The 24,639-nt window shown below is 39.4% G+C and overlaps 1 protein-coding gene and 1 long non-coding RNA gene across 19 annotated transcripts in view; one reads left to right on the top strand and one right to left on the bottom strand.

Moving 5' to 3' along the window:
* The window catches only part of LOC138764173 (uncharacterized), a 49,158-nt gene extending 44,537 nt beyond the window's left edge, over window positions 1–4,621 (bottom strand). Inside the window, exon 1 of the long non-coding RNA XR_011358034.1 lies at window positions 4,480–4,621. This is a non-coding gene — a long non-coding RNA (uncharacterized lncRNA). The remainder of the gene's footprint in view (window positions 1–4,479) is intronic.
* A 56-nt stretch (window positions 4,622–4,677) lies between these two features.
* The window catches only part of cacna2d3a (calcium channel, voltage-dependent, alpha 2/delta subunit 3a), a 732,424-nt gene continuing 712,462 nt past the window's right edge, over window positions 4,678–24,639 (top strand). For 15 of the 18 annotated variants that reach the window (XR_011358017.1, XR_011358016.1, XR_011358018.1 and 12 more), the window contains exons 1-2: window positions 5,431–6,327; window positions 7,710–7,826. Coding sequence is in view for 12 of the 18 variants with exons in the window: in XM_069939674.1 (XP_069795775.1) it covers window positions 6,220–6,327; window positions 7,710–7,826 (225 nt within the window). In the remaining 6 variants the exon portion in view is untranslated. Of the gene's footprint in view, window positions 5,201–5,430; window positions 6,328–7,709; window positions 7,827–23,138; window positions 23,960–24,639 lie in introns of those variants that run through there. The other 3 variants (XM_069939680.1, XM_069939679.1, XM_069939670.1) reach the window with 3 other exon arrangements.

The raw sequence follows: 24,639 nt of genomic DNA, 5'->3' as shown, positions 1-24,639 counted from the left end.
AAACTCCACAAAGTACATCGAGCAACCTTTCTGCGAGGATATGAATTCTCTTCCAGTTCAGGTGCAAACCGTCCTGTTAGAACAGGTCCCACCTTCCCTGGAAGAGAGCCCAGTCATCCAGAAAGCTGAACCCCTTCCTCCTGCACCATGTCCTTAGCCACCAAGTGTTAAGCTACAAAGCTACTTTAGCATAGCTGGTATCTTTCTGGTTTCAACCATGGAGGTAATGGTGTTACAGGCTCTCTGTTGCTGATATGATCTTGTTTTTTTGGGTGACTTATCATCTTCAGTGATCAATTGAGCTCAATAACTTGCACACAACATCTGCAAAACTCTGTTTTCAATGCTTAGGGGCAGGGAATCCACATTACTGGTGGTCCGTTCACCATTTGCAGCTGTTTCGTGCAAATTAAATATGTGCGTCATACTGAGAACACTCTAGAGCAGTGGTTCTCAACCTTTTTTTCCCTCGGCCCCACTTTAATTTTTCCAAAAAACATACGCCCCACCATTAGTGGAAAAAAAGTTTTATATTCAAAAGAAGTTTTAATTAAATCATTTACTGCAAGTGTATTTCAATGCAATTAAGGTCGGGAATACTCTGAAACACATATTTCATATTCAACTACTACTTCAATATGTCAACCATCTCAAACACACATACAACAATTGTCGTCACTTCAGTGGAAACGTTGCCCCTGACGCTGGCTGCAGATTTTTTTGAATAGAGGGATTAATTTTGTTAGTTTCAACCTTAAATCTCCATGTTTTGTCATTTCCAGTCAGTTTCTCTTAGCTTGTAGCAAATCACTAACAGCACTGAAGCCACATTCTACTAAATTAACTTTAACTTTGGCTTGGCTTCATGGACGAAGATTTACGGAGGGGTAATGTCCACGTCAGCTGCAGGCTCATTTGTGACTGACAAGTCCGATGCGGGACAGGCAGACACGGTTGCAGCGGTATGACAACGGCTCTGTATACGCTTATCTTTGTGAGGTTTTTCAGTTGGTTGTTTTTCCAGACTCTTTTGTGTAGTCTTCCAAAGGCGCTATTTGCCTTGGCGAGTCTGTTGTCTATCTCGTTGTCGATCCTTGCATCCAATGAAATGGTGCAGCCGAGATAGGTAAACTGGTTGACCGTTTTGAGTTCAGTGTGCCCGATGGCGATGTGGGGGGGGCTGGTAGTCATGGTGGGGAGCTGGCTGATGGAGGACCTCAGTTTTCTTCAGGCTGACTTCCAGGCCAAACATTTTGGCAGTTTCCGCAAAACAGGACGTCAAGCAATGAAGAGCTGGCTCTGAATGGGCAACTAAAGCGGCATCGTCTGCAAAGAGTAGTTCACGGACAAGTTGCTCTTGTGTCTTGGTGTGAGCTTGCAGGTGCCTCAGATTGAAGAGACTGCCATCCATGCGGTACCGGATGTAAACAGCGTCTTCATTGTTGAGGTGTTTCATGGCTTGTTTCAGCATCATGCTGAAGAAGATTGAAGAAGAATACTAAATAAGATGATGGAAAATGTATCAACAGTTGCTTTGCTAAAGTAGTCAAGTTTGGGTATTTCTTTTTGATGTCGTTAGACAGCCACATCATGGTTGCTTTCACTTTGAACAGAATTTTCACAGATTCATCATGTTGCAACTCAGATAACTCCTCTTGGTATTGCACTGGACCTTCATATGTCCACCAGCAATGGCTGAGTTAACCTAGAGGGAAAATCCATTGCCTTTAAATCACAAAATCTATCATTGAAGTTGGTAACCAACATTTTCAAATGGTCAACAGTGACATTTGTAGTAGCATTAATTACCTCACACTCATCCAACCAATAGAATTGACTGAAATTTCTTGCAGAAATATTCCTTTGGCATAATTCTAGATGTGTCATGAATCCAAATATCTTTGTTTTTGCATCAACGAGTGTCATATTTGCCTCTTGTTCAATGTACATAGTTTCTCAAAAATGTCCATCAAGTAACTCACATAAGCTTTGCTGTCTGTTGTTAGCAAGAGCTTCATTTCAAGTTTGTCCTTCAAAAACTCGCTGAGGAGATCAAACAGTTCTATAAGCCATTTGAAGCAGTTTCCCTTTGACAACCACCTTACTTCAGTGCGAAGCCATAATCTCAAATGTTCTACATTCTTTCAACACAAGACTGCTTAAACATTACCTTTGATGGCATTGATACACTTGACCATAGAATGCAGAATCTCATGTAGAACAGGGGAAACTTTCTTGGCAACAAATTTTCTTGGTCGATAACACAATGCACAACCAACATGTTTGGATTTTCATCCTTCATTAATTTTAAGCATCCTATTTTTTTTACCCATCATAGCAGAGGCACCATCTGAAGCACAAGATACAATGTTTCTTTTTGGTATTTCATTTTCATCCAAATAATTTTTGATCTTGCTGTAGGTATCAACTTCAGTAATGGTGGTTCCTAATGATTCACAAAACAACATCTCTTCTTGAAACTCTTCCCGATCAATATATCTCTGTTTACCAATACCAGAACCTCACTTTCCCATGAGTAGATTCATCCAGTTGTATGTATTGAGAACTTTCGTGATTTCAACTTCTCAATAAGCTGTTTTTCAACATCTTGACCCATATCATCTATTCTGTTGCAGACAGTACTATTACTCAATGGCATTGCTTGGACATCTTTGTCATCCTTTTGCAGAACTGTTTTGAGAAACAATGATATTGCAGGTTTAACCCATCAAAAAGCTAGTCCGCAACGATGCATATCGATACACGTCTCATTCACTACTGAACTGAAAAAGGAAAAGGGTATGGACGGAGACATGATTGTTGAGATCATTTGGAATCCTTGCCACCATTGAGATAATTTGGAATGGATGATAATAAGACCAGTCAGAAAATATATAACGTTATCCAAAGATAACAACAGTTAAAATAAGAGAAACAACGGAGAAACATTGGAAGAGCAAAAATGCATGTCATAAAAATAAAAAGAACAAAGTGATTTTACTTGGAAGTTACCACAATTGTGTTGTACTGACAGTGTGTCACATCTTTCATGCCAACATAATGTTTATTTTTTCAAACTAACTTTTTAATTATTTCCCAAGATATTCCTACACCCCACTAAAATATTCTTTAGCCCCACACCCCACCAAAATATTCCCACATTCCACCTTGAGGATCTATGCTATAGAGCAAACCTTCAACGTAGCTGGTCTGTGTTAACTATGAGAGAACCTTCATCTCTGCCTCACTTCTCAGTGATCAGTGCAGCATGGATGTGGCAAATGTGAGCTCTTCGAGCTTCTGCTGATGGAAACTGCATTTGCACCCAATTACAACAGGAGTAAGTGAGGTCTAATTTCTATGCAGAGGTATTAAACCTACAGTTAAATGTCAAGTGTGAAGTGTAAGGAAATGGTTTTGCCAAATAGTACACAATTGAGGAAAAATTTAAAAAAACCTTTCTAAATGGACTAATGCAAGCAGAAGCTGTGGAGTTATTTGATACAGTTGTAGACTTGAGTGGATGGACGAATGTGAGGAATATATGACTTTTCTGAGTTGTCTTGAGGTGAAAACTGGCAAGTGAGACTGAGCACTTCAAAAAAAGGTGGTGAACAGCTAAGGATCAACTTTGTACAGGTGTTCAAATAATGTTGTGGAGAGAAGAAATAATTACTGGCCACATTTCTAATTGTTAAATTACTAAAAGGAAGTGAATGTCTCATTATTTGTTTTATGCCTTTATATTCTAATCTCAGTGGACGAAGGATCCGTAAGGACAACAGCCAGTGAGCACGGTCTTGGAACAGACCACTGCGGGCAATCCCACGACACTCTGTCTGTTGTGCCTCGCACTCTGCCAGGCCCAGTGGCTTGGGTCCCAGAGGGAGGCGTTGGTCCTGGGCAAGCACTCGCCTCCAAGTCCTTGACCCGGCACATGGTGCCTAGGGCTCCATGGAAAACAGAACAAAAGTTCTGTGAGGACAGAAGAGCTACAAGGCACCATGTTCATCTTCGCTTGCGAAGGGATGGGCCGTGAGAGAGTTTAAAAAAGCATATGAAGAGGTATGCAGAGGACACTGGCAATGGATTGAAATTAAAGGAGCAAATGGCATCCTTTTGATCTTTAATTTCTATAATAGTATGAAGGACTAAGATGACTCATCAAAAGTAGGAAGTTAATTTGTTGATGCATATTGAAATTGAAGACATTGATCTTGTATAGCTGAATATTTATGTCTTTCTACAATTCAAGATGACGTGGAGCATGCGCATCACCAGATTGACAGGGCTTCCAACATATGCCCTCCAGTTCCAGCAGAGTAAAATAGAAGCAACTTGCTTCTGACAGAACAAAAGTTGACTTCATTATTTCAGGGCAACAAAAGGTGATTTGATTTAATTACTGTTATGTTCTCGGTTGTACCATCGGAGGTCTTAATAAACACTAAGAAAAGCTTGTAAGTTTAGAGCACAAACCTTTATTCACATCTCATGTTACTGTCATGTATTAATACACTGTGTCTCACTGAGCATGCTCACCACTCAGTGTGATGTGGCTCTTACACTGTGTCTCACTGAGCATGCTCACCACTCAGTGTGATGTGGCTCTTACACTGTGTCTCACTGAGCATGCTCACCACTCATTGTGATGCGGCTCTTACACTGTGTCTCACTGAGCATGCTCACCACTCAAGTGTGATGCGGCTCTTACAGTCTTGCAATGTTCATGCTCCAGCATAAAATAGTCCCAAGTTTCCACTGAATATAACAGGCACATGACAGGACTAGAGTTCTGAAAAGTAATTTGGTTGTTGGAATGTCAAGTGGAATCCCCAGCATATGAAGGGAAAACTTTAGAAGAAAATGATATGAAGATAGAGCACAAGCAGAACTCCTGAAGGATGGAGGAAGAAAAATACAATGTTAACAAGAGGAAGACAAAAATGCATTTCTAGCAGCATTTTCTTGGGGAAAAAAATTGAAAAGGATCATCAGTTTGAAACTGATGGGAGACAAATTTATTTCCAAGTTCACCTATTTTTAACATAGCAGTTAATATAGCAGTTAGCACAAAACTGTTACAGAGCCAGAGAGCCGGGTTTGAATCTGGTTCTGTCCGTCAGGAGTTTGTATCTTCTTCCCATCTCTGCATGGGTTTCCATGGATGCTCCAGTTTCCTCCCACCCGTCACATACAGGTTTGGTAGCTTAATTGGACGTATTTGAGTGGAACGGGCTCGTGGGCTGTATCTCTCAATTAAAATTAATTTATTGATAAGATGATAGAAATACCATTTTTAAGAAATAACAAAAATGGTTCTTTATTGACCATCACTATAGTTAGAGATGCATTCATTTTTAATTCATATAAAGAAATATTAAATCAATTATGTGTTAAAATCTGCTGTAATTTAATGCTTTGGACAACTAAAGGAATCATTAAACAAGTAATTTACACTGCTCAAGTAATATCTAACACTACCACCACTCACTTCTAATGAACAAAAATATTGGTTCAATAATCTACGACAATTTTTTTTGAGCAAGCAACAAAATTATGATACAAAAATTTTTACAATGAATTATGTGGACCAACTTTTGTAGACTTTAGGAAGTCATTTTCCTAACTCTTGATTCAGGAACTCGAGGGGATAGAGGAGATGGTCTTCCACAACTGCAGCTGCAGTGAACTGAACTGTTCCTTTCCACACAAGTCTGCACCAATGGCCAAACTTGAGCTGGTGATCCTTAAGACTACATTATTGTTGCAGGATTAAAAAATAATTGGCGTTCTCGGTTCTGAATAGAAGTGACCAGAGCAATTTGAATGTATGGGACCAGTCCATTACAGGAGTAGGGGAGAGAGGAAAGAATGCTTATCAGGTCCTATATTTATTAAATTTTAAAGTTTACACATACAGCACGGTAACAGGCCATTTCGGCCCACAAGTCTGTGGCGCCCAATTTGCACTCCATTAGCCTATATCCCCGGTACATTTTTGAACAGCGGTTGGAAACCGGAGTCCCTGAAGAAAATACACACAGACATGGGGAGAACAAACAGACTTCTTTCAGACCATGTGGGACTCGAACCCTGGTCTGGACCCAATTGCTAGCGCTGTAAAGGCATTGTGCTTACTGCTACACCAACCATACTGCCCTATTTGAATTAAAACTTGAATGAATTGCTAATTTATAATTACAACTGAAATTGTTGATGCATTTGGCAATTAGGTACAGTAGGGCTACAATAAATTTCCTCTTGGAGAAGAAGCTATGCTTTACGCTGTTGGACAGAAGAATGTCAGGTCACTGGTTATTAATGGTAAAATAACCTCTAACACCACAAAGCCTTGCAAATGTAATTTGTTGTATTGGATAGCCTCAAACAGGCCAGCTGACTAATCACACTGATTGCTCAGTTGGTCAAAATCAAGCAAACTTACCAATCACAGACCAACAATCCGCACAAAATTAATTAATGAACTTGCAATTTTTTTTTCGAAGCCGATCAGAAATTTTCAAGTGCCACTAAATGATTACAATCTGTTTGCCCAAAGATGTATTTCCAACTTGGCAATAAGTGTTGTCTTCTCAATAAGCTGGAGATCTGTGAATAAAGTATTTTTAATGCAAAATCATGCAAAACTGTAAATAATTGCTGAAGTAGTATCCATCTTCAAAGCAGAAGATATAATAAGCGCACTTGCGATGAAATAAGTGTGTAATGAGAGTGAAGTAATATTATTAAAAAGAAAGTGCTGGTGAAATTAAGCATCTAAAAGCTGACAAACCTTCCAGGCCAGACCTTCCATTTCCCTGGTTTCTCAAAGAGGCGGCATTAGTGGTGGTCTTTCTAGATTTTTAGACTTTGAAACCTATTTGATGAATTGAAAGGTAGTAAATACATTTCAATGAAACTTTTGAAGAAAGGATGAAAAGCCAACAATTGTATGAGGCCCCTATTTAATTATTGAGCAAAACTTTAAGCACACTTTGTGACAACTTCTGTTGGCACCCAGAGTGAAAAATTTACCCTCGGACTAGTCATGCAATTTCATCAAAGCATTATTTATCTGACTGAACTTGAGCCATTATCATGTTGTCAGTTGCAAGGAATTTTCACCTATTCTATAACTTTATTGTAATTTTTATTACATGGGATTCAGTTCTCACCTACTGCATCATCCATTGGCACATTTTATCCATTCTGTAATTGTACATTCTCGGGAAACTTTCATAACATAACTACTCTTTGAAACAAACTGAAAGAAAAGTAGCTACATCATGTTTTTTGTACATGTATTAATTTGCTTAAAATGTATGCTAATTTGATACCTTTTTTCAGGTTTTACCCTGTTTACTGGAGGAGTTGATTCCACACTAGAATTTGTTTTGAATTTGAGAACGGGATGATCCAAAATGAGTGGATGTAACAAAACAAATTAGCACATGGATTTCAACTTTACTCAGTTAAATGAAGGGGTAATGGATGTATCTGAAGAGAGTTGATGCAACAAAATTTATCATGTTATTGTTTTGGCTGCAAAGCTTGCATCAGATAAAAGAAAGCAGGTTTCACAGCCAGTGAAGTATTTTTGAAGGCAATCATTATTGATTGCAGGCCTAGTTTTGAAGATGGTATGGTGCTTATATTAGCTGATATGAATTATGTTAAATTTATGAATTTTTTTTAAAATTCCACAGAAATATAAAGAGCATGAAAAGACTGTCACTGTTAAGGAAATAGATGGCCTCCAGCTTGTCAAAAAACTGGCAAAAGATATGGAACGCATGTTTCATAATAAAGCTGAAGCTGTAAGAGTAAGTACATTCACAAAACCTGTGGAGTAATCTTTTTGATGATGTGCTTTGCAATAGAAGACTGTTTGCTTTTCAGCGTGCATCATATAGATAGACTGCTTAAAGGTTCACAAATAATGCTGTAAACTGAAAAAAAATGACAAAACCATTTCCTCAGTGCAAATGCATGCAAAAATGCTTTGATATATCATTTGACTCTCCATGTGATTGTGCAAATTGAATCTGCATCTCACTGATAAGTATATAATTCTTTGACTGGAGCGTTACCACATGCTGCAATAAAACAAGAACTACTAATTCTGTGAGACAGTTATGCACGCTCTAATCTTAACAATTATTTTTATTGCATTTAACATTTACCACAGCTGGCAATAAAGCAGCAAAGCCTTTCATTTTCTGCTGAGGTGAATAAGTAGAGCATAAAAGTATAAAATGCTGCAACTCTGTTTAATCTTTTCATTTTGACCTAGCCTAACTCTTTGTTCCATATCCTTTCAGTTGGATTAGATTTTTGTGCAAATGAAAGAATGGTAATCTTTGGTGAATGCTCAATATAAGAGAAAAGAACGACATGCATTTCTATGGCATCTTTCCCTGTTTAAGAATGTTCCAAATGCTTTGCAACAAATGGTATGCACTTGTTGTTATAAAGTCAATTCAGCAAATGGTTGGAGATGAGAAAAAAAATATTTGCAACCTAAAGTCTCAATTCTGTTTTTTAAAAAAAGTTAATATTTTGTTCAAAATATATTGATAACTATTTCAGCTATTGTTCATATACACAAATAACTGTTATTAGTAACACCTTAAAAAAAATGAATTAAAATGTGTTGGGGCATTAATTGCAATGACACCCATTTGTCCAGAAAATTTGTCTTCCTTCAGTACCAAAGTTGCAAGGTTGACAAAATATTGGACCTAACAAGGATTATTGGAAAAGCATCCAATTACACTGGACAACAATTTTTTTTTAAAAAAGGTTTGCTTCCTGAAAAAAAACCCAATGAGGATTATGATAGACAACTTTAAGCTGAATGCAAAGATAATTTCATATTTGCTATATCACAGAGGAAGTTGAAGAAACATTACATTAACTTCTATTGAATTTAGCATGTTTAATTGTATAATGATGATGATACATTGCATTAGTTCAACTCACCTAAAAATATTTTGCTGGAGATTTTTGTTTGTACTCAGCATCTGATGCCTCTCATGCCAGTGTCCAGCAATAGTTGGCCAAAACTGATGAATTTCAGTTGCCCTGATACCGCTTTTCCATGCTGGTGAAACCTTTCCCTATGTTCATCACTAGCTACACCAAGATCAGCTGGGAAGATGTCCAAGTGTGAATGAAGAAAATCAATTTTTAATGACACGTTGCACTTCATGGTTTTATAGGCTTGAAGGAGACTTAAAAATTTACAGGAAATCACAAAAAATAGGTTGTATCTAAAAATGTACGTGATAGGCAAATTTTAAGGTGATTTTAGTGATCAGCATCTCAAAGTCCATAAAATTCACCCAAAAGTGTTCCAGTGTGATTGATGGCCATCTGTCCATGCCATTTTGCTTTAACTCGAGTTTGAAAAAAAAGTGGTTCTTGCACCACTTATTAGGACAGAGTAATTAAGGTGGTTTCCTATTAACATTCTCAAACATTTATCTTATGAGTATCTCATTAAAAGCAGTCTGCAACCAAGGGTAGAAAGTTTCAACTTTTCTTTTAGTTCTATGGCTCCAACTTAAAATGAGTAATTCTGCTCTATGACATGTTGATATTCAGAAATGTGCCCTGCAAGAATGATTAGAATCTTCTTCTTTCTGACTTTCTTTTTGTTGGATGTTGTACAATTCTTAGTCTACCCTGAACATTATGGTTCCAAATAAGCCCACGTGTGTGGAGAGCTTTTCTGAATATCCACCTCTAGGCCACTTTGCTGACCTAGAGGTGGAAGAGGCGGGCTGTGGGTGTGATCAAGGCAATTAGTAAGAAAGAAGTTGTTTTAAAAACCACTAAGGTTACAGTATTAAAGAAGTGAATAGCACCACTGACTAAGATTCGGCAAACCCTGAGACTTGCAATGGTTAGCAGACTAGTTGCAGAATAATTAATGCCGATCAGTTTTTGATGGGAGATTTTGGAAAGGGTCAGAATGCAAGAAAGAATTTGGAAACTAGATTTTGGTCTATCAGGCTACTTTACTGCTAAAGTGATGCATTTTTCCCAATTATAAGGTGAAATTACGGTATGAGGCAAAAACATCACAATCATGTCGCGCTCTCTTAATTTTTGCCAGTGTGAGAAAATTATCAAATATAAGTTTCATTTGAAATTACTCCACAAAATAGAACTTGTTATTCCTGGGCGATTTGCATTTCTTCAAACTGCATTGTGAAATCTTCATAACACATGGTAGGTTTCAATCCGTCTCTTGCTTAAAAATCCCTCATTCTTAAAATCGGCAGGTTAAAATTAGTATAATGCTACAATAGTTTGACATGATCTTGCGCATGTTTAGTTAGAGGATATGGTAAATAATAGATTTTATCTTTACCAGTTAGTTTCATAGGAATGGAGATCTAGTACATTCAATTTTGTTACATCTTTCATGCTATGTCCTGCTCAAAGCATTCTTCATGCTTGGACAGTAAAGACAAACATCTTTCCTGTGCCAGTAACCTGTATATTTTATAATAGCCTTGAGGAGCAATGGGTACCACCAACAGACCAAAGAAAAATAACAGGCATTCTTGTTATATTTTTGGAGATCAGAGCCCTGCCTTGAGATCTAAGAATAGAAGACATTACCAGTATGTAATGATTTCAATGGAATATTCTTTTATTTTAAAAACATTTTTATTGATGTTTACAATATGCACAATTGAACGGTCCAGTTATATAGTGTAAAATTCAAAAGAAGAAAAAAAATCCTTACAATTCAGAACCCCTACCACTAAGCAAGGTTATAAGCTGACACGTAGGAATCAAGTGACAACAACCTGGGAGATGGACAGCACAGCACCAGAACCAGCCTAATTCTTCAGGTTATGATAATAGTCCATAAATGGGCCCCACATTTTTTGGAAGTTAATATTTGACTCTAATGGCATATCTGATTTTTTTTCCCTAAACTTATTTAAGACATTATATCACTTAACCATTGTGTATGTGTAGGTGGAGTATTGTCTTTCCATTTTATCAAAATTGCACCTCTGGCCATCAGTGAAGTAAAAGATAAAATTTGGTTTTGAGTTGGAGTCAGTAAAACATCATCATCTTCAAATGATCCGAATAGAGCAATTAAAGGACCAGGTTATAATTTGCACTTGAGAATCATCAATAATGTTTGAAAGATATCTTTCCAACATTTTTTCTAAACTTGGGCAAGCCCAGTACATGTGAACCAAGGAACCATCACCAATATTACATTTGTCACATAGAGGATTTATATCTGAATAAAACTCTGACGTTAATATTCGGAGCAGTGACCGTGTTGCTAAGTCAAGGATGCTGAAGTATCACTCATGGGCTGGTTGAAATTAGTTAGAAGAAAGCCCATAGTTGTATTTAATGTAACAACTTAAAATAGCACTTAACCTGAATACCTTGTCCTACAGTGCAAATGTTGGAAGGGCTAAATGCATTACTGTTTGAATGGGTCAAATGCAGTGATTATCATTACCTTAAGGCAATGCCATTGTTTCAAATTAATTGTCACACTTGGAAGTTCATAATTCTAATCAATTTTTAAAAATCCAATGGTCCAAATCCAGTCATTCCCAGCAAGATGAGTGTCTCTGATGAAGGATAATTGAACTGAAATATTCGCTTCAATGCTGCTGTAATAGCTTTTGCAGACCTGGAATGAGGGGGCATGTATCTTTTAATGCTCCTCTCCAGATGCCTACTGTCCAGCAGTCCAATCCAACAAACCCATACAGTTTTTCACCATGCAGAACCCACGGAGTGGCAGCACCCTTGCTTGGTACCCACACTGTTAGGGTGGTGGCTCTGTGGGATCGGCAGGCCAGCACAGGACATTGAAGCAGGAGAAATCCCCATCCTTCCTACCAAGAACAAGAAGCCTTGAAGAGGTAGGCAGGATAGCATGAGTTTCGAGGCCTCACACCAGGTCATGGGCTGCTTGCGACTGGCTTCTGAGAACCAGATATCAGAACCAGGACCCATGAGGAGGCGAAGGACCTCAGGCACTGACAGCTTCATATTGTTTTGGAGGTTTGGACTCAAGAACTGAGGTGGATGCCTTGAGCTCCAATTTGTTACTGGATTGGACAGGAGTAATTCATCTACAGAAATTATAGGAGCGCAAAAGGGATGGCATCGGAGAAGGTGGTGGGAGCCACGACACTTGATGCCTCAGAGGGGAATCATTTGCTTCACTTTCTTGTTGTGATAGGAGGGCTGAACCAGTGCTGCCTCTTTTTGAGTCTTGACAGAGCAAGCAAAGGAAAGCAAATTGTGCATTTTGTGTACATGACAATAAAGACATCTTGAATCCATATCTTTCTCTGCACAATTGCTGCGTGACCTCTTGAGTCATTGCTTTGCACAGCATGAAAACAAGCCCTTTGGCTGAATTCATCTGTGCTGACCATATTGATGCTAATCCTGGTTTCCTCCATTGGCCCAGATCTTTTTATTTCTTTCTATCCCATGTCCTTATGAAATGCTTTTTAAGTACCATGATTGAACCTGTCTACTATTTCATCTTACAGTTTTTTGCATGTACCCATCACCCTCTGTTGGAATTGTATTTTATCCAATGTATTGTACATCTGAAAAGTTACCTTTGCTTGTGAAGGAGATCAAGCAAAACACCTCCCATCCATCAGTGTACCTGCTTTCAGGGAACAATGAACTTTCACTCCAAGGTCCCTTTGTATGAACGCTTCTGAGGTCCTTGCCATATACTGCATATTTAGGCTGGCATTAAATGATCCAAATTGTAATACCTAATTTCTCTGGATTAAATTCATTTTGGCACCACGCCGCTCAACTTTCCAGCTGATCGGTGTCCATCAATATCCTTGGGAAACCATTCTCGCTATCTGGAACTCTATCAAGTTTTGCGTCATTAATAAACTTTTTATCAGCCCACAGACATTGTTATCCAAGTCTTTTTTATGACAAACTGGCACCCATCCCTGCAGTACACCGCTCGTTTCAGGCATACAGTCAGAAAAGTAGTCCTCTGCCACAACCTCTCTCTTCCTTCAGGAAGCCAATTTTGGATCCAGTTTGCCAAAACAATCCCATATGGAGCAGCCTTTCTATGTGGGTCTTTATTAAAAGCCTTGCTAAAGTTCTGGTATACCATATCTATTGTCTTATCTATCTTGCCTCAGCAATCACCTCAATTAGATTTGTAAGGCAGAATTTCCTATGCACAAAACCATGCTGACTCAGCCAATCAGGCTCTTACTTTCCAATTGATCATAAATCCCACCCCTAAAATTTTTTTTGCCAATAGTTTCCTTCCTACTGACATACTCACCGGCTTGTATCCCTGTTGCCCTCCTTAAATATGGGAGCAGTTTTAGCTATCCTCCAGTGTATTGTACCTCACAAGTGGCTAAAGATGATGCAAATACATCTGTCAAGCCCCAGCAGCATCCTCCCTTGCATCCTATAACACCCTGGGCTAGATTGCACCAGGTTCTGCGTACACCTCACAGTAGTCTGTTTCTTTAAGATTTACAGCAAGTGCAGTCTTAAGATACAGTCAAAGTCTTAAAATCTGGACGACTCGGGGATTGAGTCAGATTAAATTCAAATTTAAGGAGAATAAGGAAGAGATGGGCAGGTAAATTTTGATAGTTTATTAATGAAACCGTTTTTCAAATAAAATATTAAGTTTTTTAAAAAAAGCAAATAAATATTTATTTTTTTATTTCCATGACACACTCACCCACACAAAAGCCTGCTAAATTTAAAAAGTTTGAAAGTTTGTGGAAAGTCTGGATTCTTGGGTGTTCTGGATTTCTGGCATCTGGATTTTTGGACTTTTATTGTATGCAGTTTTTTTAAAATTTGTATTTTCCTAAATGCCCTTTAGAAGGCAGTAATTGATGCCTTCGTCAAGTGATGAAGTTGCTCCCACACTTCAATTATTGAGAGGTTTCCAGAAGTTTAAAGGAAGAATATTACGTCCAAGTTGGGATCATAACTTTGAGGGAAACATAGGAGATTGTGTTCCTGTACATCTGCTCATCCATTTCTTATTCGATTACACACTTGATAGCTTCTGAAAAACAAGCTTTGGCAGAGATAAGGGACTCCTGCCATAGTGTGGAGGTGTCTATTCACTGTATGCCACTCAATGGAGAAATGGGTAAATAATTTAGGGCATTTAACTCCTGGTTAGTTCAAATGAAAGAGCAGTAGTACACAATTGAAGAAGGCAATGTTCAAATTTAAAATTTTGTAAAAGTGTCAATAAGAAATTCCTGAAGACTGAAGAAATCTGCTGATCTTGATGAATTAATAATCAGTGAAAGGGAAAAGCAAATCGATCAAATTACCAATGTTTCCAGGTGGCTTTGTCGATCATTTCAAGGTCGCAGTCTGACTCGCATGTCTGAAATTCAATTACATCTGTTTTCCCAGTGTACCAGAAGAGTTACCAACCACATTTATGAAAGCTAAGCCCATCTAATCTTTTATCTGGCTTTGCATGTACCAGTTTAAATTGTCCTTATTTGGAGACAGTACAACCCTCGCTTCAAGGCCTGCTATGGTCTTGAAGCAGTGAGTGTGGCGATCAAAAACAGGGCATATGTGCAAGAGGCAGAATGTTCTCATGACTTTAGGGACTAAGCAAGCTAGTGTCCACTTTTGAATACATTTTTCATCCAATATTAAGAAGTCAGTCTCTCATCTAAATATAGAGAATTTGATGAGAAAGCATTTAGACATTTCAAATCAACTTGGGATGCTCCAAGTTTGAGGATATGGATACTTCCAACATTGAGAGTTTGTGCTCTCTACCTTTGTGATGGCAACCCTTTTCAGACTGGGTGGCCTTTGGATAGTTCAACATTAGGCTTGAAGTCATTCTTTTATAATTTGAAGCTCATATATTGCAGCTTTCATTTAAAAAAAATATAAAACAAGAAATTGCAAGTAAAATCCGTGAAGGACACATAAAGGGAAAATATTAAAGAGAGAAAATCAAAATGGAGCCTGTGTGGAAAATAGTGACTTTTTAAACTCTTATTGTCAAAGGTTTTTCAGTAATTACAATGGGCAACAATTTTTTTCGAAAGGTTTTTTTCCTGATAAAATAATGGGCATTAAGATGTACATCTTCAAGATAAACACATTTAATTGCATAACAATGATTACATAAGCTCTCAGGTTGATTGCACAAGTTGCACAACAAATGTGAGAAACCCAGGGTTTGTCATGGTCATCAATTTGACATCCGTAGTAGAATGCATAGGCTGTCGGTTGTACTCAGTGCAGTCATGTTGCGTATTAGAGCCTTCAGAGCATACTCGGCACAAATGTAACAGAATGTATCACAGCTTTTGCAACATTGACAAGATATTTCTGCTGTATTGAATCTTCCTGAAGACAATAAATGCTATTGATAAGTACACTCACCATGATATTGTCTGAAGAATATATGCATCAGTGTGTGTTATAATCTATAATAAATATAATGCACAGCATCTGTATATGTGAGCTGCTTTTATAGCCTGCTTGCTTCTATCCTAAGTAAGGATGCCCAGGCATGGGGCAGCATTAGATGGTGTAGTCGTTAGCGCAATGCCTTTACAGCGCCAGTGATCGGGACCAGGGTTCAAATCCTGCGCTGTCTGTAAGCAGTTTGTACATTCTCCCTGTGTCTGTGTGGGTTTTCTCAGGGGCTCCAGTTTCCTCCCACCATTCAAATCGTACCAGGGGTGTAGGTTAATTGGGTGAAAATTGGGTGGCACGGACTCGTGGGCCGAAATAGCCCACATGCTGCATGTCTAAATTTTTTTAAATTAAAATAAATTTAACATTTGCATAGCACCTGCACTTGAGTACATGCCCAGGCAAGCTTGGATTGGATTTTTTTTTAAATAAAAAGATACTTGAGCAGCCCAAAATACATAAAATACACCAATAAGTGTTCAGGAAGCAAAATCTTAACTGTCTAGTGTTATCATTATAAATTATTTGGGAATTTTGAAGAGTAAATTGAACTGAAAAGCAAATCAAACCAATAACTGCGCTGTTTTTGAGTTGAAAATATGATATTATAGTGGCTTTGCAGTGGGCCAAGCGGGCGCTCAGCACAGTAATATGAACTGCCACCATTAGTGCAGTGCACGGATTTACCTAAGGGCTGGCATGCTAGCGGTACTGAGTGCTGAGGGACGGCATGTTGTTCAGCTGGGTCCCCTGCTGAAAGGCACAGGACCTTAACAAGTCTCAATTTAAACCTGCTGGTCCCGTGGATCAGCAGCTGTCCCTTAACCTTGTCCCATGGAGTCTGGACAGGCAGGGAATAAAAGCCACTTCTAAAGCTTCAATAAGCCAATCTTAAGTTGACTACTCTGGTTTGTGTTTGTATTTCTTTAGTAGCCGCAACAATTGGTGACCCCAACTGCAAATTGAACTGAAACTTGAATCTCCAGTCATAATGGATGCAGCTACAGCAACAGCTGCTGCCACGGCAGCGGTTAACACAGTTGAACTTAATTTGCCTCCTTTTTGGACGCATCAACCTCTGGTTTGGCTTATTCAGGCTGAATCCCAGTTTCGTCTTTGGAGCATAACGGTGGAGGACACAAAGTTCTGGCATGTCGTAGGTGCATTGGATGCTGCTACTGCATCTCGAGTGAGCGAATTTATTCCCAATCCTCCCGCGGAGAACCAGGACACCAGATTCTGCCAGTTTCTTCTGGATAAATTGGAATTGACAAGGCACGAGGACGGCATCTGGCTTTTGAACGTGGAAGGCCTGGGTGACAGGAATCCATCAGACCGAATGAATGAGATGCTGGCATTGGCGGATGGTCATTCTCATTGGCTGATTTTTGAAACCTTATTGCTATCAAAGCTGCCAGCTCACGTCGCCATACACATTGCTAACATGGATTTCCGCTGTCCCCATGACATAGCACGGGAGGCTGACAGGCTCTATCGTACTCCTACACAAGAGTCAGCAGATACATCTCCCACGTCCTACCAGCCTCCTGTATCTGCAGTCCAATCAAAGAAGGAGGAATGTGCTGACATACGTCGGGTGTGGTGTTTTTACCATTGCCATTGGGGGAAAAATGTCCATAAGTGTGTCCAGCCATGTACCTATTACAGGAAAAAGGTGGGAAATGAAAGAGACGGCTGCCAGTAGGGGCCTCGGCAGCTGGCACAAATACAGGCGTATTGTATCTTCAAGTCAACGCGGGTAAGCGCAAGTTTCTTGTAGACACAGGTGCCTAGCTTAGTTTAATCCCGCCAACCTATTTTGAAATGACGCATAAACAACAACACCTGGCTCTTCGAGCGGTGAATGGAACTACCATTCCCAGCTTTGGCATACGATGGATCAAAATTGGAATAGGTGGGACCAAATTCTATTGGGACTACGTCTTAGCTTCTGTTGCTCAACCTATTTTGGGTATGGACTTTTTACAATCCCATGAATTACTGGTAGATGTGAAATGGAGGAAATTGGTTCATACCACCACCTTTCAGACATACCCAGTGGCATGAATCAAGGGGAGAGCTTCCTAGCTTTGGGTGCATGCTCTGCACAAGGATGCCGATGCTGCCCCACTCAATGAATTTCCCCATATTCTCAATCCTAATTTCAATGCCTCAAAAACAGCCCATGGTATGTCTCATTACATAGACACTTCAGGCCCACCGATTCATGCCAGGGCTCGTCGTCTTGCACCTAATAAACTGCTGTAAGTAAAGGCAGAGTTTATGGCAATGGAAGAGCTGGGTATCATTTGACACTCCAACAGTCTTTGGGCATCACCATTGCATATGGCACCCAAGAAGACAGGTGGATAGAGACCCTGCGGAGATTACCGTGGGCTTAATGATGTCACTACACCTGACACGTACCCAATTCCTCATATACAAGATTTCACCACCCATCTACATCATTGCCGCATATTCTCCAAGGTTGATCTGGTAAAGGGATATCATCAGATACCGATTCATGAGGACAACATTCCCAAAACGGCAAGTATTACCCCATTCAGACTTTTTGAATTTCTTCGAATGCTGTTTGGATTAAAGAATGCCGCACAACTTTCCAGCGGCTTATGGATGCTCTAGGCAGGGATTTGGAGTTTGCATAAATTTTCTTGGACGACATCCTTGTTGCAAGTTGAAATGAGCAAGATCACCGCCTGCATTTGCGCTGCCTTTTTCAACGGCTCCGAGACTTTGGTCTGACAATCAACCCCAACAAACGTCAATTTGACAGATCAACCATGGAGTTCTTAGGGCACAAAGTCACAGCAGGCGGCATATTCCCATTATCAAACAAGGTAGACTCCGTCCGTATCTTTTCCAAACCTACCACTGTCAAAAGTCTGCAGAAGTTTTTGGGAATGATAAACTTTTATCACAGGTTTATTCCCGGAGCTGCTGACATCCTGTGACCACTGTTTAACATAGTCTCCACCAAACACAAGAACATTATCTGGACCTCAGAGGCAGAGGTCGTGTTTATGTCCGCCAAAGAAGCATTGGCCAAGGCAGCAATGTTTGCACATCCTAACCCTGAAGCTACTTTGACGCTTAGCACCAATGCCTCAGGTACATTTGTGGGTGCAGTTCTTGAACAGTGCATCAATGGCCATTATCAACCCCTTGCTGCCCTTAGTCGCCATTTAAGACCAGCAGAAGTAAAATATAGCACCTTTAATCGGGAACTGTTGGCATTATATCTAGCTAAACAACACTTTCGTTATATCTTGGAAGGTCGACATTTCACTGCATTTACAGACAATAAACCACTCATTTTTGCCTTTAACAAAATGACAGATCCATGGTCGGCAAGATAGCAACACCATTTGTCCTACATTTCAGAATTCACTACGGACATACGGCACATTTCAGGAAAAGACAAACCAGTCGTGGATGTGCTGTCTAGACCAAGTGTGTATCATATTCAAGGTGGAATCAACATTGCTGAACTGGCTGCGGTGCAGGCCACGGACCCTGATATACAGGATTCAGTACAGCCATTACTGGACTGGACATTCATCAGGTGGCACTGCAGCACAGTGGACCAGGACTCCTTTGTGATGTATCATTAGGTTATCCTAAACCATCGGTCCCATTGTCAAGGGGAGGACATCTTTTTGATGACATTCACAGTTTGTCACATCCATCCATCAGGACAACAGTCAAGATCCTGTCAAATAAGTTCATATGGCTTGGACTGAAGAAAGACATTGCTCAATGGGCATGAACATGCATCTGCCAATCTGCAAAGATTCAGCGCCACACCAAGGCACCCCTTCAGCCTTTCCCGACAGGATGTAGGAGGTTTGAGCACGTACACGTGAACCTGGTCGGATCATTACCAGTGTCACAGGGCATGAAGTATATTCTAACAGTGGTAGACCACTTCACGCGCTGGCCAGGGGCCATCCCATTACCAGCCAGTGATACTGAAATGTGTGCTAGAGCATTCATCCAGAATTGGATCGCTAGATTTGGTGTGTCTATGCACATTACTTCGGACCACAGACCACAGTTCACTTCAGCATTATGGTCTACCCTTGCACGTTTTTGTGGAACACAGCTGGACCACACCACGGCATACCATCCACAGTCCAATGGCCTGGTGGAGCGTTTCCACCAACAGCTTAAATCTGCGCTTAAGGCCCGACTCACTGGCCCCAACTGGGTCAATGAGCTACCATGGGTTTCGCTGGGGGTACGCACGGCTCCAAAAGAAGACTTGTCTGCATCATCTGCAGAGTTGGTGTATGGTGTGGCCCTTATGGTTCCGGGAGATGTTCATTTCACAGCCAACTCTGACCTGGATGTCCTTCAACAATTCTGCAGTGGTATTGCTAACAGCAAGCTGACTTCTACCAACTGGCACGGCAACCCTAGACAACAAGTGCCCCAATCACTCCTGAACGCTGACTTCGTATTCGTTCGTAGACAGGTCCCAGGGGCACCGTTACAAAAACCATACGAAGGACCATTCCACATCATTAAGAGAGACGGAGTCATGTATACCTTGGACCTTGGGGGACAGTCACAACTATTCAGCATAGACAGACTTAAGCCTGCCCATATGGACCCTACTACACCCATTCAGTGCCCTCAGCCCAGACGACGTAAGCGTCCGCCTAAGATGTGCATGTCTGGCGTTGTAATTTATGGTGACGATTCGGGGGGAGGGTGATGTAGCAGCTGTGTAGTGGGCCAAACGGGCGCTCAGCATGGTAATGCGAACTGCCACCATTGGTGCAGTGCACGGACTTACGCAAGGGCTGGCATGCTAGCGGTATCCCCTGCTGAAAGGCACGGGACCTTAACAAGTCTCAATTTAAACCTGCTGGTCTCGTGGACCAGCAACCATCCCTTAACAAGGTCCCACCTTCTCCCGTGGAGTCTGGACAAGCAGGGAATAAAAGCCACTTGTAAAGCTTTAATTAACCAATCTTGAGTTGACTCCTCTGGCATGAGTTTGTATTTCTTTAGTAGCTCTACCGTAGTAGCCGCTACAATGTAAGTGAAGTCAGCAATTTAGTGTGAATTGATTTGCTACATTATAACGTAATATGATGTTAAAACTGCAGCCAGACTATATCTTAAATGAATTTAACATTTATGGGGATTTTTCAGAGGGCACTGTTAAATTCACATTAGTTCTACAGATTACCCTTGATTGTGATGGAGAAGTCACAGACAGTATGGCCTGTAGATAATTGCTATATGGTCAACTTTAGGAGATCTGCTTTAAATTCCAAAGTTACTGTCAATTTCATGGAGAATAGCGATAATTTTGTTATCATTATTACTGCAACATCTGTTTCACTTTACCTTTGTACAATTTTATCTCCCTCTGCCCCACTCTGGAAAATAAAATTGGGTCTTAATGGGATGACTATCAGGACCAATTTCATTCCCTATATTACTTTTCAGTTTGGTACTATTCCAAACTGATAATTATCAGTTACACATCACAACGTGTTCGTTTCATAACTCACAATAGTAAGCCAGTAGCAACATGATTGTTTTGCGCTCTTCAGTTATTGATTGAAAATATGAACCACTATTTTATAACTGTGGTTCCCAAGCAGGGCTATGTAACTCCCTCTGGGTGAAGGAAGCTCGGGAAAGACAGCAAAAAATGATAGGGAGTCTGTGAACCTTTGAAAATGTTAAGACGGCTTAATCATAAATTGACAATAAAGCTAAAAAAAAAGGTAAACACAGACCTTTCATTCCAGAAGTATTCCTGGTCAGCCTCAGCTCCTTAAAAAGTGTACCCTGTGACATCATCAGGCACTCGAGGAATGGGTGGAGGGAAAAGGACAGGATTGCATTTTACTGAGTCCGAACAACCAAGACTTGCTCAAAAAGAGAGGGAAGCATGAATTTTTATTTTCTCCTTTTGTTCCTTTGAATGTTAATTATTATTTTCATCTTCATCGTAATCTTTCTTTCTGACTCTTGCGTTTTAAAATTATTTACTCCATTCATCTACTGTTTGAAATATTTCAATATTCCTTTATTGTATGTAATAATACAGAAAATGTAATATTACGCAAAGTTGCCTTCTGCCTGCCTGCCATAAGGCAGACAGCGAGTTGCTATTAGTATTACCCATATCATCTATCTTTTTTGCTTGCCTTGCTCACTTTTTTTTCTGTCACCAACTGGTCTACTACGAAAAAAATTCAAAAGCACTGAAAAAAGTCTCTCCAGTGTTAAGATTTGGTTGAACAAACACAAATTGTCTTTTGAGCTTCTCAGCATCAAGCCCATATCACTGAATCTCATCCGCATGCTAAATGACAACAGTACACGTCGTACACATTTTCGGTCAGATTCAGATTGTAAAATTAAATTGCTTGGAAGGCATTTAGAAATAACGAAAATTAAATGAAACAGATGAGGTTTGTGCCAAGAATAACAGTTCTTCGTATATTGGGAGAAGATTTAACCTTGGTTTCTAATTCGTATTGAATACATTAAATATTATATTATTTTCCATATTGTCAGTTCTAGATACAAATTGAATTTTGTTTCACTTGCTTAGCGAAGATTAAAGGAAATTATGGTACAGAATTATGCCAAATGGGGTTGAAAATAAATTGGATAAAAATACAGCAAAACAATGTTGTTTTGAGACAATTACAAATCAATTCCACAGATATCGAAACAAAGATGTTTGTTGGTGTATTCATAATATTTCTAAACACATACATTTTTATTGCATTTGTAAGTAATCCAAAACTAAATTAATGCAAAAGAACGTAGAAGGAATTTAATGTGGATAAATGTAAGTTAGTAATAATCTGAACAGAAAACATGAAATGTATGTAGGACTTGGTGAATAGGAACTCAAAACCAAATGTCAAAAAAAAAATCAAATGTGATTGATGATTCGTCGAGAGAATGAGAGAATTTCTAATTACTTTTCCTCAATCTTCATAGTCCATATGCCATAGTTATTCATATTTAAAAAGCAAGCCAACTTCCGCAATTAATTATGCTGAGAAAATGAACTACAAAAATTTTAAGTAATGCATTATTTGTTCATGAAATATATTCAAAAGAAATTATGTTTATTATGTGCAATTTAAAAATAAGCATAGATGCTGGCCAAAGAATTTGGTTTTGCCACATTTTTTTTTGAATAAACCTAAATTGATGTACAGATGTTTTGTACAGAGAGCCTTTTATTCACAGAACCTGATGATGATTTGCCTTACGACATGTATCCTCATTATGGCTTTTGAATGAAAAGTAATTGCTTCTATACAGTAATTCAATTCCAGCAAGTAACACTTCAGTTCACTGATGTGCTGAGGCTCTATTGGTTGAAGAATTTTATCTGAAACCTCAGTGTGGCACATTTGCATCCTATTATTTTTTACAGTGCATTATGGTATACGTTAACATCATGTTTTCTTGGTGTTATGACTGGATTTTACTGGTTAACCTTTTGATCCACTGTTATACCCAATAAAAATGTAACGTTTAAGCAAAGAAGTAAGGTTGAAAAGTACAGATTTTATTTTACATAATAGTGAGCAATTCTGCATAATAATCATTTCTAACTACAACTTCTCAATCCATGCCAGATTTACAGTACCCCACAGAACATGATTTATCTGAAAAAGATGTTACTCGCAGAGTCAGAAGGAAACGCAGCGCAAAATTCAGAAAATGGAATCCGAGCTGACCATTTATGCTGATTCAGCATTTTATTCTTCCCCATTCCCCTCAACTCCTACCAGATTCCACCACTGACTTGAACACTAGATGCAATTTACAATGGCCAATGGTACTTGCCAACCTGCACAGAAATAGCCCAGCCTCCAGGAACACTGGCAAGAATGCAGATGAGAAAGTACGTGGTCGTAGGAGAACATGCAAGCTTCACATAGGGCCCGCAATATGGAACAAACTGAGATACTGAAGTGGTAAGGCAGTAGCTACAGTTGTGTCACTGTTATACCCCAAATACTATTATGTGCTTCTTAATTTTAATCAAATGTTAAAGTGAATTTTTTCCAAGTCTTGAGGAAGGGCCCTGACACAAAACATCAACAATTCTTTTACTGCTGATCCGCTGAGTTCCTCCAGGAGATTCTTTTTTAAATTTTAAACATAATTGGTCAAATCTTGCTTGCTGAATGGATTGAAAACACATGCAAATCATCTCCAAGGCTGGGAAGATTAATGTGCAACAACCGCGGCCATCTTGCTTTGTGCTTAACATGACAGCCCTCGGACAGTTTTACAGAATTTCCATTGAACTTTACTGAGGCCCTTGAAACCATACTCAATCAAGTATTGACATAATGTCAATTGCATTCATTCTCAGCTCCCTACCAGATTTGAGCTATTTCATCTTCGTTCAGACCAAGGCTGGAGCTGAATAGTTCTTGCAGAACTCAGAGTGAGTGTTGGCTAGTAAGGGGAACTTGATGGCACCATTAACTTTTGAGATGATTGATTGAGTGTAGTCCACGGGAGTATTTGGATCATCTGTCTTTTTGGGACAGTAAGCTATCTACACAATTTGAAACAGATTTTTGTAAAATTTACAATATGAGCACTCTCTGCCAAACATAACTGCAGCCATGCAGCAGCTGTTCAAACCGGAAAAGGAAAGGTGAAGTGATGTAGATTAATGATGTGCAAATGTGGTATTTGAAAAACCAACTAACTAGTTAACAGAAACAGTTAGCCAATAGATCATTTTCAATAAGTGTCATTATTAATTACTACATTATTTTAGGTAACTGGCCTTTTGTGCACACATTCATTTACTTTGTGTTGCAAAACATCTGTGCGCGCGTGACCAGGCACACAGCTTCGAGGGAACGGTGGCTGGTATGCATATGGAATGAACTGCCAGAGGAAGTGGTAGAAGCAGGCATAATTAAAACATTAAAAAAGACTTCTTGTGGATATTGGACACTGAAGTAATTGGAACGGATAGTTTGCTGTGGGAGTGAATCAAAGGCTGGTATGTCAAGGTCAGAATCATCTTTGAAAAATTCTTTGAAGTGTCCTGTCTCTGAACAATTGGTTCTTGTTTATTGCTCTGTAGAATAGATCTTGGGTGTCTGAACT

This window comes from Narcine bancroftii, chromosome 5 (assembly GCF_036971445.1).
Source record: "Narcine bancroftii isolate sNarBan1 chromosome 5, sNarBan1.hap1, whole genome shotgun sequence".
Classification (NCBI taxonomy): Eukaryota; Metazoa; Chordata; class Chondrichthyes; order Torpediniformes; family Narcinidae; genus Narcine; species Narcine bancroftii.
The sequence above is the reverse complement of the archived record's forward strand: the minus strand, read 5'-3'. Positions and strand labels throughout refer to the sequence as shown.